General features: G+C 32.8%; 2 protein-coding genes across 3 annotated transcripts; one reads left to right on the forward strand and one right to left on the reverse strand.

Annotated features, from left to right (window-relative positions):
* Positions 1-468: 468 nt before the first annotated feature.
* LOC139502567 (cyclin-dependent kinase 10-like) lies at positions 469-15,814 on the reverse strand. Of its 2 annotated transcripts, XM_071292067.1 has the most exons (3): positions 15,740-15,814; positions 15,012-15,096; positions 470-1,827 (listed from the first exon to the last, which is right to left on the reverse strand). In XM_071292067.1, the coding sequence occupies exon 3, from the start codon at positions 1,802-1,804 to the stop codon at positions 734-736; it is 1,071 nt and encodes a 356-aa protein (XP_071148168.1). In that variant the 5' UTR covers positions 1,805-1,827; positions 15,012-15,096; positions 15,740-15,814; the 3' UTR covers positions 470-733. The 2 variants fall into 2 exon arrangements, with proteins under 2 accessions (XP_071148169.1, XP_071148168.1); XM_071292068.1 differs by lacking the exon at positions 15,012-15,096 and having other exon boundaries at positions 469-1,827; positions 15,740-15,802.
* LOC139504176 (probable serine/threonine-protein kinase DDB_G0277165) lies at positions 4,380-5,786 on the forward strand. The gene has a single exon (XM_071294240.1). It carries the CDS (start codon positions 4,380-4,382, stop codon positions 5,784-5,786), a length of 1,407 nt encoding a protein of 468 aa, XP_071150341.1.
* Positions 15,815-17,280: the final 1,466 nt, after the last annotated feature.

Here is a 17,280-nt window from a genome sequence, read left to right on the forward strand (position 1 = left end):
TTCTTAGGCCAAAAGCTTAACATCATTCTTTTGATTTTCATTGGTTGCTGTCTGTATAACTGTTTTGTTCTAACTTAAATCAGACTACTAAGATGAGTTGTTACCAGGAAGATTAGATGCATGAATTTTTTAAGTGTTTATTTCATTTGTTTATTCTACATTGTTTCCTTTCTCGCTCTGCAGGTGCCTTTTATAGTTAATACAGTATCATAGGTTTTCTGCTCATCAAAGCTACATGACCTGAAGACAAACATTACAAAGATAATAATGATAATAGCATCCAAACAAATTTTGTTTTCCTCCTTTGTTTATGATATAACATTGACTTTAAATTTCTCATATTTAGTTCTGACAGAAATATTGTGTTTTTTGTGGTTACAACTATTTTATTACAACAAATGTACGTGTACATATTTTTATTGTCATTTAAACAATTAACATGTACTTTTTTAAAATGATATCCTCTTTAAACAACTTATCTAACATGTCTAATAACAAATTATGTTTAAACTGTTGAACTCATCATGCTCATGATCACTCTTTATCATGTACAAATGATGTATATTATAAATGGAAAGAATATTAAAAAAAATCAATTTCCATTCAAACATTCTTCTTTCTTGCAATTGACTTTTGCCTCATTCACAATGTATTTCAACATTCAAACTTGATTGCAAATTTAGCTTTTATTTTACAACATTTCTATCCATAATTGTAATCATTCTTTACAAAATTATGTTCCTCTTGTCTCTTCTTTGCGTTTCAATCGATGATGAGGAAAAGATGGCATAAACTCTGGTTCACATGGGTAAGGCTGTTCTTTAAAATACGAGCTATCTAGAGCATCCTCTGCAGAAGCTCGCTTTTCTGGATCATACATGAACAAATAATTCAAAAGTCTGATTCCCGCATCGGTCAACCATGGGAAAGTATGACGAACATTGTTGTATGGTTGTTTCTTCAAAGTGATATCTTTCATTCCAGGTAAGTCATTGAAGCCTGGCCAGATTGCCTCACTTGGGGTACCAAACAGTTCTATGGTCATTTCTAATTGATGGATTTCAGATCGACCTGGTAAGAGAGGCTTATGAGCCAACAACTCACCAAATATACAGCCTGCGGACCACATATCTAAGGCTGTCGTCTGTGTCTTAGATCCCAATAATAGTTCTGGTGCCCTGTACCAAAGAGTTACTACTCTTGGTGTCATTGGTTGTTCAGGGAAAGCGTACTTCCTGGCCAATCCAAAGTCAGCTATTTTAACACAGCCTTTATCTGTCATAAGTAAGTTTGATACTTTTAAATCTCGGTGAAGGATGAAATTCTCATGCAAATACCTCAGTGCTTTTAATAACTGAATCATAATACACTTGACCTGAGCCTCTGTGAATGGGGCAGACATATTGTCCAATAAAGAGGCAAGATCTTGTTCACAGTATTCCATTACTAGAAAAATACTTTCAAGACTCCTTCCTACAACAACTTCAGACATTTCAACAATATTTGTATGTCGAAGATTAAGCAAAATGTTAATTTCTCTAAGACCACTGATTGGAATTCCATTCTTCTCTTTCTCCATTCTCATTTTTTTTAATGCGACGATGTAATTTGTTCGTCTATCTCTGGCTCTATATACTATTCCATATGTTCCCTCTCCCACTCGGCTTAGTTTTTCAAAGTCACTTACACTACGACATTTTCCATGTCTTGAATCTACAGGAAGGTCCATCCATTCTCCAGATAAAATTGACATAAACCTAGGTGTGTCTTCTGATGATGCCTGTGAACTGAAACTTGATGCCATTTTCTCTATATGAATGCTTTTCTCTGAAAAATAAATAAAAAATATTAAACTAATGACATTTCAATTACAGTACGGGTAGGGACTTATTTTTATGGATGTCTTAATCCGTCTAGTCGGATATGCATAATCCGACATTTTTATGGTAGGTAGTATGGTCTAAATCAACAGATCCAGGTGTGAATGGTCCTTTCATGTTAATCCGTGTTGCTAGAATTACGGTTCACTGATTTCAGAATCAGGTTACCTGTAATTTTAACCTCTCAGTCACTTTATTGATTATTTTAGTTCCACGTCGTATTTGACATAAAATATTTTTACAGGTGAATTGGGACGAGAACGAGGCAGCAAGGAGAGTGGATGTGAAATTTGTGGGAGCGCATTTTATCCTTTTTATTGTTTTAGCACGAACATTTTTAACATTTACACACTTCCTTTTAAGTACCAGTGTATATAATTACCAACGCATGAACATTTTACCTTTTATGACTGTAAATATTTTTTATCCCGATAATTTTATCATGGAACATGTGTGAGTGATCATTGTCGGCAGCCATTTTCAGCAGCCATCTTGGAATTTCCAGAAAACATTTAAGTTATCTCTTGAGATTAACATTTAATTACTTCAATTATAAGACCAAAGACTAATTAATGACTGAGCATAAACTATTGAAATATTTGAGCAAGCCATTTGAATTTCCTACGGGGAAAAGAAAACTGACACCCGTGGTCATTTCAGATAGTAAAGGTTTATATTTACAAAGAGCAACAACATCTAACTTTGAGACCCAAATTAAGTGGTGGTGCGCAAAATCAAGAACGTCCGCACAAGGTCTAAGCTGGCTCACGCAAAATCTTGACCAGAAAATTCAACATTTACATAACATCTCTGCATACGTTTGGCTAGGGACATGTGATTTAACCCAATATAATAAAGGGGTGATTTCTCTTAAAACTGAATCTGATGAAGCAATCAACTCATTACTGAGCAATTTAAACAAAATTGTTGAACTTTTTCAAAAATATCCAGAGAGCAAAATAACCTTTATTGAAATTCCAGTTTATTCAATATACGAATGGAATAAAAGTAGAAATCATACTGACCCAAATTAATTTCTAGCTCAAGACGAAAAACTATTAGAACAAGTTCCAAGAGTAAATGATAAAATCAGAGAATTAAATACAACTTTAAATAGTAGAGCTCCAAACATAAATGCTGATTTAAAACGCTCAAACCTGAAAAGCTCCAAAAATCAACATAAAAGGATTCGAGACCAATATAATTGGACACTTCATAAAGACGGTGTACATCCTAAAAGAAACCTGTCTAGGGTCTGGTTACGAAAATTTAGCACTCAAATAAAAGCTGACTGCTGGTAGACATTTCAATCGTTCACAGGGCGACTGTGGGATTTCCACTACGACCCTGAAAAAGAACATTCAGTGAATTTCCCGTCTTTCTCATTACATATATATATATTGACAGGGCGACTGTGGGATTTACCACTACGTCCCTGATCAATAAATATATCGACCACACCAGGTATCACCATGTCACGCTCAATGACTCGACAACTATCCAAAGCGCTATCTACAAGCAGCTTAGTGCCTACAAACTCTGTAACTCATAATAGACCATATCACTTGAACAAACAAAAAGCTCTAGACAAAAAGCATGACAACTGCCACCGAGAGCATATCAAATATGAAATGAAGGCGGGCAAGAACTTTGTCATAATATATAGTACAGCAGCATATGAGCTAGCTAAAACATCAATTATGGATATCTTAAATTTAAAGGAATTTAGTGACCCTTATACTATTCAAACACAAACTGGCATAGACAACTCAAACTCAATCATAGATCATTGCTACAACGTTTTCAATAGAAAAAAACAACGGCCATCCTGGAAATCAGTTAAAATTCACAATAAACTGCTATAACTCCACCAACACAATGACCGTAAATGGAAATCATGTAGATATTTTTGTCAGTGACATATTAGAAATATTATGCAATATTCTCAAAGTAAATCTGAAAACATTGGATGTGATAAACCAAAACATCTCAACACAGTTGAACAACCAAAATATAAAAGAGAACACTGTTTCAAGAACAAGTACAACAGATCAATTAGCCATTAAAGATAATGACTTGCAAGAGCAACAATCAGATACAACAATGTCAAAATCTAGACAACTATTAGAATACAAGGATAACAACACAAATTGTATAATAGATACAAATACAACATCAAATACGAACAGTAACAACTCATGCATATGTCCTATCTGTGAATCCGATGTAACTGTTGAGGGTATAGCTTGTGACTCTTGTGACCAATGGTTTCACTTCAATTGCGCCAATATACTCCCATCAGCCGCTGACAATATATACAAAGAAATTGGATTTCATTGTGCTCAGTGTAATGATCAGTTATTGTTTGATAACATTGATATACATGAAACTACACCATAGCATGTACATGTAGACAAAAACACATCAATTTGTCCTACTCAAGAGCATGATAAAGATCTAGATACACATGAAACCACACCAAAGCATGTAGACATTAATATGCCAAATTTTCCGACAAAAGAGCAGAACAGCGAATTAGAAAATCTGAGACGGTCAAATATTAGGGTACCACAAAATCCTGACACAGAAATACTGATACAAAATATATCTTCTGAGCCAGACATAGTGCCTACAATATTACAAGACAACATTACAACTGGTATCACATTCAAACCAGCTAATACTATTACACCAAATACGAATGTACAAAATAGGAAGAACATAAGGAAAAACCAACCAAAAATAGAGGAAAGAAATATTTCCAACTCTCAAAGAGCCAGAATACTGAGTCTAGAAAACGAAATTGTGCAATTAAAGAGAGTAATTGAGACTATACAAACTACATCAACTGGCACAAACAATAATATACATGTAGAAGCTCCAAACACAAATAATGGAAGCAATTCGATAACTAACAACTGCCAAAACAACATACCAAATCAGCAATATAGTAGCTGTAATACTTGCCACCACCACTCGTGCAATGATAGACAACAATCTTCCAACTTTCAACAAGAGCTAATGGAACAACGTCTACGCTCTCTAGAAAATCACATAAGTCTCAGCACGGCTCTTAATCTTCATATCTCATTACAATCGAGAATAGTAAACCAACAGACAACTCAAATACCTTATGTTCAACCCCCACAATTTCAAGGACATTACGCCTATCCAAATCAAATGGGGTACAATACACATCATCCTAACAATTTCAATGGAGGACACATGTACCAACAAGGGATTCCACAATTTGGACATTCCATATACAACAACCCCTACTATTTAAATCAAGGAGGGATGCCACACTTTAGCACATTACCAAATCATAATGTCAATGTTTCAAGACATCATATAGGTCAACAAGTACCAACATATCATCAAGTGCCAACGTTTGGTCCACCAACATATCGCCCGCCAACATATCAACCGCCTATATACCAACATGACCAACAAACTAGGCCAAATCATGTAAACAACCAACAAAGGCAATCATCATCAATTGTTCAACCAACAACAATGAGACCAACCCCTCAAGTAAGCCAAAATATTCAGCCTATGAACAAAAATGCCTGTAGTTCAAGTATAAATAAAGCAAATACTTCCGAACAACTCACAAACAGTACTACCTACCTCGACCAACAGGAAAAACAACAAACTACCATTCTAAACCATTCATCTAGTACTGCAGAGATGAATATAGAGCATCAGACTAAAAACAGTGAGGCTGAAAAAATAGATCACATTTCACACACCCAAATGGAAGTCCCGAACATCCAGGATGAAATAGCTAAAATCTCACAAATCCAAAGTCATCCTTTTCGGCAAAAAGGCCTCAAATACAAACCACCAGACAACACAACTCTACTCGAAGAAATGATGGAATCGGGGAAGAGACGATCGATATAGTTACATGTAATATTGAAGGCGTCAAATCTAACACGGCATTTCTTGTATCTTTGGCATTGGACAACAAAATTATATGTATTCAAGAACATTTTTTATGGGAATTCCAAAAACATTTTCTCTCCGACATACTACCAAATTTTGACAACTTCACACGCTGTCACGACTCAAACGATCCACTAGATGGATCAAAACTACCAAAAGGACAATCAGGGGTCTCAATTTTATGGCCAGATGCATGGAGCGGAAACGTTAAGAAATTAAAAGAGGGAAATGAAAGAATTGTGGCTATCACCTTATCCTCTAACTACAATATCTGCATAATCAATGCGTATCTTCCAACAAATGACAAAGACTCTGCATATGAGTATTCAGAATGTCTAGATATAATCTTTGATATAATACTAAAATATCAGGACCTTTATGAAATAATTCTCTGTGGGGATCTCAATGGAACTTTATTACAATCAAGATCAAATAAGCATGATAAATTACTGAAAAACTTTGTACAGGAATTAGGCCTGCAAACAGCTGGAAATTATAACTCTAAAATGACTTTCTTTCATCATTCTGGGCAATCGTCATCTCAAATAGATTACATTTTAACAAGAAATTTATCAATCTTCAAAGAATACAAAATTTGGGACCGTTCAGCAACAAATAGCTCAGCGCATGTGCCAGTAGAAACAAACACCACTGTAAAAATTCCAAGTGCTGCTAATAGAAAACCATCTGCAGGAACCTCATACAAAAAAATTCTTTGGGATGAAATAAACACTGAAATATACACCTCAAATCTATCAGAGGGTCTCCTTAAAATAAAACCTGAGGATTCAACTTCAGACCAACTTCAAACAATCACAAATGAATTACTGAAAGCAACAAAGGTAGCTGTTCCAGCAAAACCTATCAAATTACAAGGGCCAAAATGGAAAGCAACACCAACTGTGCGAAAACATTTGAAATCATGTAAACTGCTATATTCACAATGGAAAAATCAAGGTCGGCCACAAAATCATCCGTCACATACTGAATTAAAAACAGCAAAGAAACTTTTGAGAAACTCCCAAAGAATAGAGCAAGCTGTTGCTAGAAAACAACTCTACAACAAATCATGGAAAAACCAACAACAAAACTTTTCTATAGACTGATTAATAGAAATCGAAATTCCAGAACTAGTACTACAACTTGTATAGAAATAGATGGTGAAAAGGAATACTGTCATTCAAACCAAAGAAAAGTATTTGCTAATTATTATGAAGACTTAAGTATGCCAAAAAACTCTGAATATGACAACTCCTATTTAGATCTCTGCCAAACACGTCAAAACCTGATCGAAAAAATTTATAAAGAAAATCCAGTTACATCTGACCCATACACAGAAACAGATATTCAAAAATCAATAGAAACTTTAAATGTAGGGAAATCACCAGATGAATATGGGCTCACTGCCGAACATCTCAAGAATGCCAAATCAGTATTAACACCAGTATTAACAACTTTATTCAACAAAATAAAAGAGACCATCTCTATTCCAAGAGCCTTTAAAACAGGAATTCTCACTCCTGTTATAAAGAGTGGCAAAAACCCTTTAGATGTCAAGAGTTACAGAGGAATTACCGTTACTCCAATCATTGGAAAAGTTCATGAACTGTGTATTCTTAAGAAACTTCAATTACAGCCGGGACCAGATTTACAATTTGGCTTCACCGAAGGATTATGTCCCCTTATGGCAAGCTTACTTATAACAGAAGCAAAATGTGAAAAACTTAAAAACAATATACCATTATTTATAACAACAGTTGATGTACAATCAGCGTTTGACGTAGTCAAACATATTATACTAATGGACAAACTACTAGACCAAAATATTCCTCCAGATCTATTACAACTTATTAAGGGACTGTACACAGATTTAGAATCAAAAGTAAAGTGGATGGGGGATATCAGTGATAGTTTTAATATAAAACAAGGGGTAAGACAAGGAGGCATCTTATCTACACATCTTTATAAATTGTATGTCCAAGATCTTCTTGAAGAACTCAAAAACAACTCTATTGGCTTTCAACTAGGAAATATTTATATTGGTGCACCTACTTGTGCAGATGACATTGCCTTATTGAGCTCGGATTCTTCGGAAATGCAATTAATGCTTGATAGTATAGGCAGATATGCTGATCAGCATCAATATAACATCCATCCAACAAAAACTAAAATAGTACAGTGTAATACGAAAGAAAAAGACAATAGTTGGGTATTAAAAGGAAAAACTATAGAACCAACAGATGCCACAACACATTTAGGTCTTCAAAGAACAAACAAAAGAGAAAATGAAATTAACATCGATGACCGCATTAAACTAGCGAGAAGAACAAAATACTCCTTAATGAGCTCCGGTCTTCATGGAACAAACGGGGTTGACCCAATTACTGGATATAACATCTATAAAACATACATTCTCCCGAGACTTCTATATGGTTTAGAAATACTACCACTTACCAAAGGGCAAATTTCATAAAAATACCTTGAGACATATTCAATCTCTCCCGCAAAGAACAGCTACATCAGCAATATATCTACTCTTAGGTGCAATACCAATTGAAGGAGAGCTTCACAAGCGGCAACTATCTATGCTCTACTCTTTATTATCGGCCAAAAACCAAACTATTCAAGATCTTGTTCAAAGACAATCATCAATTAATTTTGACAATCCAAAAAGTTTCTTCTTTTGTGTGATGGAAACCTTACAATTATATAATCTTCCAAATATATGGGAACTTCAATGCAGTCTGCCTACTAAATATAGTTGGAAAACATTAGTGAATCTCAAAATGTCAAACCACTGGAAAAATATTCTTCAAATTGATACGATTCAAAAGACATCACTCAAATATTTAGCTATAAATCAAATTAAAAATGGAAAGCCGCATATCTCCTACACCACATTGCAGCCTACAATTCTTGATGTTCGAAAAGGTATAATCAAAAGTAGGATGATGACACGAACGTACACCCTACAAGCTGATCGGCACAAATTCAGCAGATATGAAATTGCTCCAACTTGTCAAATGTGCAATAAAAAGAACCAGAAGACCTTACTCATATGCTTACTACCTGCTCAGCATTAAGTGAAACAAGAAAAGAAACTTTCAACCCTATTAAAAACCATGTAACGAAATATATTGGAGAAAGGAAGTGGAAAGAGACATTCTTTGATAGACATCAAATTACAGTCCTTATAATTGACTGTACAAACTTCTCATATATATTTAGTGAAAGTAAGCTCAAAATAGAGGAACTAGAAATGCTCACAAGAGATATGTGTTATAAGATGCACAACTCGAGGCTAAAACTGATAAATATAAGTGTGTAGATCTAATGGCTGTTGACAATTATCACTCAATCTTAAAAACTTTTTATTTAAAGTCTATTTTAGATTTTAAGCAATTTTGGAGTGTGTATATAGTTAGACTTTTAACCATATTACCCTCAAAAGAGGGGTGTTCCTAAAAGAGGAAGCTTATACGAAGAAAAGAAAGAAACTACTGGAGAAAACTTTGTTTTAATAAAAATAACCTATTTTTGTTAATTATGTTTTTTTATATTTCAACTGCTATTTATATTCTTTGTTCCTAAAAATTATTTTTATTTTATGTTCCTTTTCGTTTTTTTGGTTTTTTTTTTGTATCTTTTTCTTATTTGTTTGCATAAATTTTTTAAACATATATATTTTTACATGTATTCTATTTCTTGAAGCTTACGGTTATTTTTGTTTTACTGATTTTCCACGTAAATCCATTGATTAGCAGAATGCTGTCTCAAGTGCTGCTGCATACGTTTTAGTTTGACGCGGTCACATGCAAAATATTTCTATAATTTGTATTTAATATTCAGTCTGTGTTGGGTCAGTTCCGAGATAAAAATAATTACAGTGAGCAATACTTGTATATTATTAGTAGCTTGATGATTCTTTGTAGTTTTTACTTTTTACTGTAAACAAATATTGTCCGAAAGTTGGAGATGTATAACTAAAATGGAACGCAAATAATAACACTAGAAGAAAATATTGATTCTTCCCGGGCATAAGTTTATTTTAAGATTTCCGTGTTTGTTCTTATGCTAAATTAATATAATTGATCTGCATTTGGGGGTAGGGGGTAAAAGGGGTCCGGATCTCGAAATCCCGGGCTTAAAAACACGAAGTCCCAAGGTCCCGAATTTAAATAAATTTAAATCCCAACATCGCGAAAAAAGAATTCCCAGATCCCGAAATCCCGAACTTAATTGCATAATATTAATTTACGCACAATCCATGTAAAAAAGGAAACTTGTATGTTATATTTTTTATAGCATTTTTTATAGCAATCTAAGATCATCTAAAAGAAAAAATTGCCGTGAAAAGACAATTCCATGATACACATATCAGTGATCAACAGCGTGTGCACGTGGTTGAACTTTAACTTGACTCCACTCACAATATCTTACAGTAACTTGATGTACCTCTGACCATTCATCATTCATAGGTCATAGGTCATGGGTGTTTTCATCTTCAACACAAACATTTGTTTCTATTCTCAATTAACATAATTAATCACAAGATTAAGTTTTTATTTTAAATCAATGCTGACTACAATTCTTTAAAGGAAATTTTTTTCTAAAATTATTTACATGATTAATTATTCCAAAAAAAAATGATTAAAATAAAACCTAAAAATCCAGTAAATTGAACTTTTTGAATTGCTCTCTTTCGAAAAACATTTTGTTACCAAAATTTCTTTTTTTTTCGTGTGTAATAAATGTACATTTATTATTGTTCAAAGTAAGATGGAACCAGATGCTCCGCAGGGCACAGCTTTATACGACCGCAGAGGTCAAACCCTGAACAGTTGGGGCAAGTATGGACACAACATTTAAGCTTGGTACAGCTCTGAATTTGGATTGTGATTAAATAGTTGACACAACATAGGTTTCTGACACAGAATGAATGCGGTCTAAGAACTTAAACTTAAAAACTTAAAAATTTTAAATTGGACATTTACCTATTAAATATAATTATGGTCCAATATCCCAAAATCTAAATACATGGTTAGATTCAGCATATATCATAGAACCCAAAGAATTCAATTTTTGATGAAATCAAATATTGTTCAATTTTAGACCCTTAAGATCTCAATGTGGACCAATTTGATAACCGGGCCAGAATATTAAAAATCTAAATACATGTTAGATTCAGGCTGCATATTGAAGAACCCCATATGTTCAATTTTTGTTGAAATCAAACAAAGTTTAATTTTGGACCCCAATTTGGACCATCTTGAAAACTGGGCCCATAATAAAAAATCTAAGTACATGTTTCGATTCAGCATATCAAAGAACCCCAAGAATTTAATTTTTGTTAAAATCAAACTAAGTTTAATTTTGGACCCTTTGAACCTTTATGTAGACCAATTTGAAAACAGGACCAAAAATTAAGAATCTAAATACACGGTAGAATTTGGCATATCAGAGAACCCAATAATTCATCTTTTGTTCTATTCTATTAGAAATGAATATGTAGTAACTATTAGTTATCTCAGTGGACAGTGAAAATGGGGAAAATTAATTTGGCATTTATTAAAACTAGAAAGATCATATCATAGGGAACATGTGTATTAAGGATGTTCGCTACTCTGTTAAAAAATAACAAGCTTTTTAAAAGACTGTTAAGGATCGATATTATATAAAGAAACTAAAAAAGAAGAAAAAAATGGAGGGTCCGTGTGCTCGTTTTCGAGATATAAGCCACTGAAAATTTGGCGGGAAATAAATCTCTCTAGATTTTTCATATATTTAACATTGACACCTTATCTGTTTCAAAACCTATGAAAAAATAACAAGAATTTTATAAAATTTTGAAATATGGTTTTTCAAGCTTTATGTAATAAAATTGTAAAAAGAAAAGGGGTTAGTGGGCAAATTTTTTAATGACAATACATGGATAAAACCAGAGGATTCTGAAAATCTGGCAAATAATCAAAAAATGGAGGAGCAAACATCCTTAAGTTTCAAGTTGATTGGACTTCAACTTCATCATGTTCATCAAAAACTACCTCGACCTAAAACTTTAAGCAAAACTTTACCCTGAAGCGGGACAGACGGACGACAGGACGCACAGACCAGAAAACATAATGCCCATAAATGGGGCATAAAAATGGCAGGAAAATGCTGACTCTGACTTTTTCTTATGTATTCAGTATTCAGTCAAGGGTAACTTGGACAAGTAATTCTAATTTACTTGAAGAAGTAAATATTAAGATTTATATATAAGTAAATCTGTAGGATACTTAAACAAGTGTATTTTATTTACTTGTAAAGGTAAATTATTTGTTGGCTTAGTTGTGTATCTTAGACATTCAGATTTGTTTATTTATACTAGTAAAAAAGTCATCCTATCTTCTTTTCTTGAATTCTAAGGACTTCTTTGCACTTACAGAATTTTTAATTGTCTGTCCTTTGCAGATGAGTTTACTAATCATTTAAGTGTAAATTCATTGACAATGAAAATCTCATTTGTTTGTTATCTTTAGAACACTGCTCATTCACCAGCCCCCCAAGCAGCATTCTTGTTCACCGATTTGACTCAAATTCTCATGTTTGATTTATAGCAATGTAAAAACATTCATCCATACTATTGAAAGCCTCAAATAAACAGTTTACAGGTTATGAGCTCGATAATATGCCGTATAGCGGGTTTATTTTTTGCTGGAGTAAAATTTCACGATTTTCATTGAATAAGGTAAACGAAATAATTCAGTTGAATTGTTTTTGCGGATTTTTGAACTTTTACCAAAACCTTTGCAGGTGCACATTTTTGGCGATTTTGTTCTATCCATGAAAATAAGCGAAAAATTAACACCCAGCTAAAACAACCTGCTATAGGGTATAGCTTTATTTTGTGTGTATTTTACTCTTTTAGTCTAGACACCACCTAATTTACTATAGAGGTGACCTCAGAACACCTCTTGTGACCATATAAGCAAAATGAACATAAATATAGAAATAAACAGATTAAGCAGCTGTGCAATTAAGGAATAACAGTACTGTAGTTGAAGAGTTGCCACTATCAATTGTAGATTTGACAGTCGCAAATGCAGTTTTACTGGCGACGCGTAGCGGAGACAGTAAAACAGAGATTTGCGACCGTCAAATCAAAATTGACGGTGGCAACTCTTAAACTACAGTACTGTTATTCCGATTCTAATGCATTTCAAAAAGAAATAATACGATAAAACTTGGAAAAATGTCTGAATTTGACAAATAAAAATAAGTCCGCGAAACTTCATGAATGATTTTGGCGCAAAGACGTCATGGGTAAACGTGACGTCAGACAAATGAAAACTTACAAACTGGAGGTTATTACGCTACCTATATGCTTCAAATTCGCATAAAATAACTTTAAAAAGCGAATTCGAGGTAGGTGTTGTTTAATTTTGGATTATATAATAGAAATCGAACATTTGTTGATTCACTCATTTCAAAATGGTTGTCCCTCCTTATTTACGCCTGGTCAACTGTGGATTTGACGGCAACTTTTAGCCAATGAAAAAAATTGTTACATACCAATTGCATTAGAATTAGATTTTTCTAGGTCTGTTTAATTTCATACATGTCATGCATGTATTATAGATTAAAAATATATGTTTATCAATGTTTTTACCTGTAATGCTGTATAAGAATGATTTTTTATGTTGATCGAATCAGTCAATCAAATGATTTACCTATGTTTCACTTTCAATGACATTCTTTTCCTCTAAATAAGGAATATTTTACACTGACAATTCATATGTTAATATTATCCATCCAGTGCTCCAGCTAGAAATCAAGAGGGGCATGGTGCCAGTGCAGGGCAGGGCACTTTTTTATGAATGGAAAAGGCACTGCTCCTTTCTTTTGTCTACGTTTCTGTGTGTATCACGAGTTCACATTCTTTTTTTAACTGTATATGTCATGTTTGTTGTTAATAAACATGATAAAGATGCATAAGTTGTTTTGATTATTTATTCTTTAAATTTGCATTAGAAAAGTTATTCATACTACACATTCATACATCCCATCACTATTAATAACCAAATAGGCAAAATAAACATACTAACCACAGAAACAACATAAACTCATAGTTTAGCATACATGTGACAGAGGTTTTTTATTTTAAAATTTATATTTAGATTTTGACCCTCAATATTTTATTCATAACTTCACCTAGTTGTTTTGTTCTAATTGTATAACTTCACACTACACATTTCTAAAAGTAGGATTTAGATAAAAAATCAGTACTGCAATACTTTTTGCATATTTCTTAATTAGCAATGTATAGATTTTGGATTGCTAAAAGTATAATTAGGGAAGCACCATCTTTAAATGGCTTACGGAATTGAATCCAGGTTCGTTTGCACCAATTTCCGTTCGCGCCCATTCTCGTTTGCGTGAAATTCTTTTTGCACCCTAAATGTTTTCGCACCCAAAGTTTGTTTCCACTCTACATGTTCGCGCCCAATTTTTTATTGGTTCTGTGTTTACATGGTTTTATGACTTTGTAATCAAGTTTTGGCAAGTGTGTTCCTATAAGTATAATTTGTTGTCACTGTCTCAAAATAAAGTGAGACAACGATTTTTTTGTGTTGAATAAATCTTAATTATGTTTTGGTTAGTGTATTGTTATAAAGGAGTAGGTCCAGTAAGACCCCTTTTTGGCCCCAAAATATATCAATTTTACAAAATTGATAAATTATAAACTTTTAGTTATTTATTGAACAGTAGAACAGTCTGCACCGTTAGCCACTAGTCCGATGCCCCAGACTAGTAAATATTGTTTCAGGCTAGTGAAAATTTTCAAAATTTTATATAGGTTTATAGGGACAAGTTTTGATATTTAGTTATCGGACTAGTAGTCAAAAAAGTTTTTATATACCAAGCTTAATACATGCAGTATTTACATCAAAGCAATTTGAAACAACAGTCATGATTTTCTAATTATTCAACTAGAATTTGCTTTAAAATTGGGTGCAAACAGACCTTGGGTGCGAATGTGTGAGGTGCAAATGTCAAATGAATGTGAAGGGTGGGAATGTGTGAGATGCAAATGTGAAGAGTGCGAAAGTGTATTGGGCGTGAACGGACCTGATGCCTACAGAATCCCCGGATTAGTGCGGAATTTCTCCACATTACCAAGACAAGATTGTATAAATTTACCTGAATTAAATACTATTTTTCTTTCAATTCATCTGTTTACCATTTTCTTTCAACATGTTCAACATTGTATCCTCTTGAGAAATCTCTGTAACACATCAAAAATAGTTTAAAACAAAATCCTGTTCTCAACTACTCTTTTGTACATGTAGGAACGAACAAAAATCATTTTATGTTTCTAAAACACAAAATGCATTTAAATTTTATATATCTAGTGGATGCCAGACTTTAAAATTTCCAAACTGCACAGGTACATGTACATGTAAGTCTGTTCTCAGAGTAGTTTTTGAGGTGTAAATACAGCCATATTGGCCCATTTGCTATGATGAACCTTAAGTTACCTGTACGATACCTGTAAGATCGTTGTGGGGCTAATATGGAAGGATCTTATCCTTTTTAGCCCACCATATTTTGGTACATTTTCAAAAATGATTTGGTGCAATATTTCACACAATTAAAAAGTTTTATAGAAAACTATTTGTGTCCTCATCAATTTCTTAACTGATACATGACTGACTCCCAATAATGGTCTATATTAATTTTAATAGTTTCCACAGTTTTCGATGAAATAGTCTGATAGTTGGCTTCAAATTTTGGAAATATCTTTTTTCAGCTTTTGAACAGTTGTTTTAAATCTAGACCGAGAAATGTGTATAATCAAGTTGCTTCATTAACCAGCTATATTGTTAAAAAGATACAAACAAATGCATACATGATCGTCAATATCTTACATTTATCATTAGGGAACATGTGCACAAAAATGCCAAACAATATTTTGGATCTTGTTAAACCGGAAATACAAAAGTGTACCAAAATCAAACCTGTTCCGGTGAAGTTTTGTAGTAATTTCGGATTTATATTCGGATATTCAAATTTTAAACTTTAAGATAAATATTCAAATATTGAATGATGAAACCCTTTTTTTACGATAATGCTTTTGAATGCGGACATGTGGTTGGAAACCCCTCTCCCCTTCTTTTTTTTTCCTAGGCCAGTTGGAACCCCTCCTTCTAAAATTTTGTGGATCCGTTTTTAAAGTTATATTTACTGTAAATAATAAACGAATTATACGTACATATATCTCAAATTATACGTATATGTAAAGCAAAATTATATCCGGGTGAAATTTGATCCGGAGGAAAAAATGTCACAGTAGTTGTTGTTATTTTTTTATCCGGAAGAAAATATTTCCCTGGGATATTTTTTCCTTTGCCGTGAAATTCTATCTTGGTAGTTAACTTATTGAATAGTTATTAGAAAAAACTTATCCTTTAAAAATACTATGAAATAATAATAGTGTATTTGAAATAAAGAGAAATTGTTTTAAAAAAATGTATTATAATGGGAAGTAATTTCACAAATTATCCTTGAAAAAATTCCTGAAATATTCAAGTCAATATCATCCTTTTAAAAAGAAAATTATCATGAAACATAGGGAAGAAAACCAGAAGTAATTTCAAAGATCGTAATTGTGAAAATAATATCATGATTAAATAAGGTTTAGTGAAATACATGTAAAATTGAGTTGTTTTCAGATCTCAGTACAAATATAAATTCAAAAGTAAGATAGAAATATAGTTGCATTACTACTGTTAACAGTAATAGAAGAATTTGATTATGATGAATATTTTTAACTATATAAAAAGTTTTGTCTGCGGACAGAGATGTAGTTGTTGATTATATGGAAATCAGATAAATCATAGCATAACAATATATTGGAACAAAAGCATGATGTTTAACAGCTGGATAGTTTTTACCTGTGAAATGTTATCTGTCTTATTAAATCAAGTTGTAAATCATCTTTTTATATAAATGAATATATAAAAAATAAGATTCAAGGAAATATTTCACTATAAAATAGATTCAGAAGTATATTACTTTAAAATATAAATTGCTCATAATTACCTCCCTTTGATAAATTATGTAAATTTGGTCTACCTTTGTGAAACATTTTATAATTATAGTCAGGTATATTGATTGTGAGTAACTTCTATAGTAGTTAATGGGACTCTATTTCACACGGTTCTGTGAAATATAGTACGGCAAATATATACCGGTACATAATATCCGCATAACACAGATAGATTCTCACTCTTCTGGAAAAAATCAACCTGTGAAATACCATGCCTGGAAAAAAATTACCGGGACAAAATATCCTCAGGATAAAATATCACAGAGGAAGAAATAAACCGTTACATATATATGCACAAAGCATATCTTGTAGTTCAGTATAAACTGTAAGTGTACTGGCATTAGTGTGATAAAATAGAGC

This window comes from Mytilus edulis, chromosome 14 (assembly GCF_963676685.1).
Source record: "Mytilus edulis chromosome 14, xbMytEdul2.2, whole genome shotgun sequence".
Taxonomy (NCBI): domain Eukaryota; kingdom Metazoa; phylum Mollusca; class Bivalvia; order Mytilida; family Mytilidae; genus Mytilus; species Mytilus edulis.

Excerpts from the sequence above, each read along its gene's own strand:
- LOC139502567 (XM_071292068.1), bottom strand. The coding sequence starts at position 1,804 with ATGGCATCAAGTTTCAGTTCACAGGCATCATCAGAAGACACACCTAGG.
- LOC139504176 (XM_071294240.1), top strand. The coding sequence starts at position 4,380 with ATGCCAAATTTTCCGACAAAAGAGCAGAACAGCGAATTAGAAAATCTG.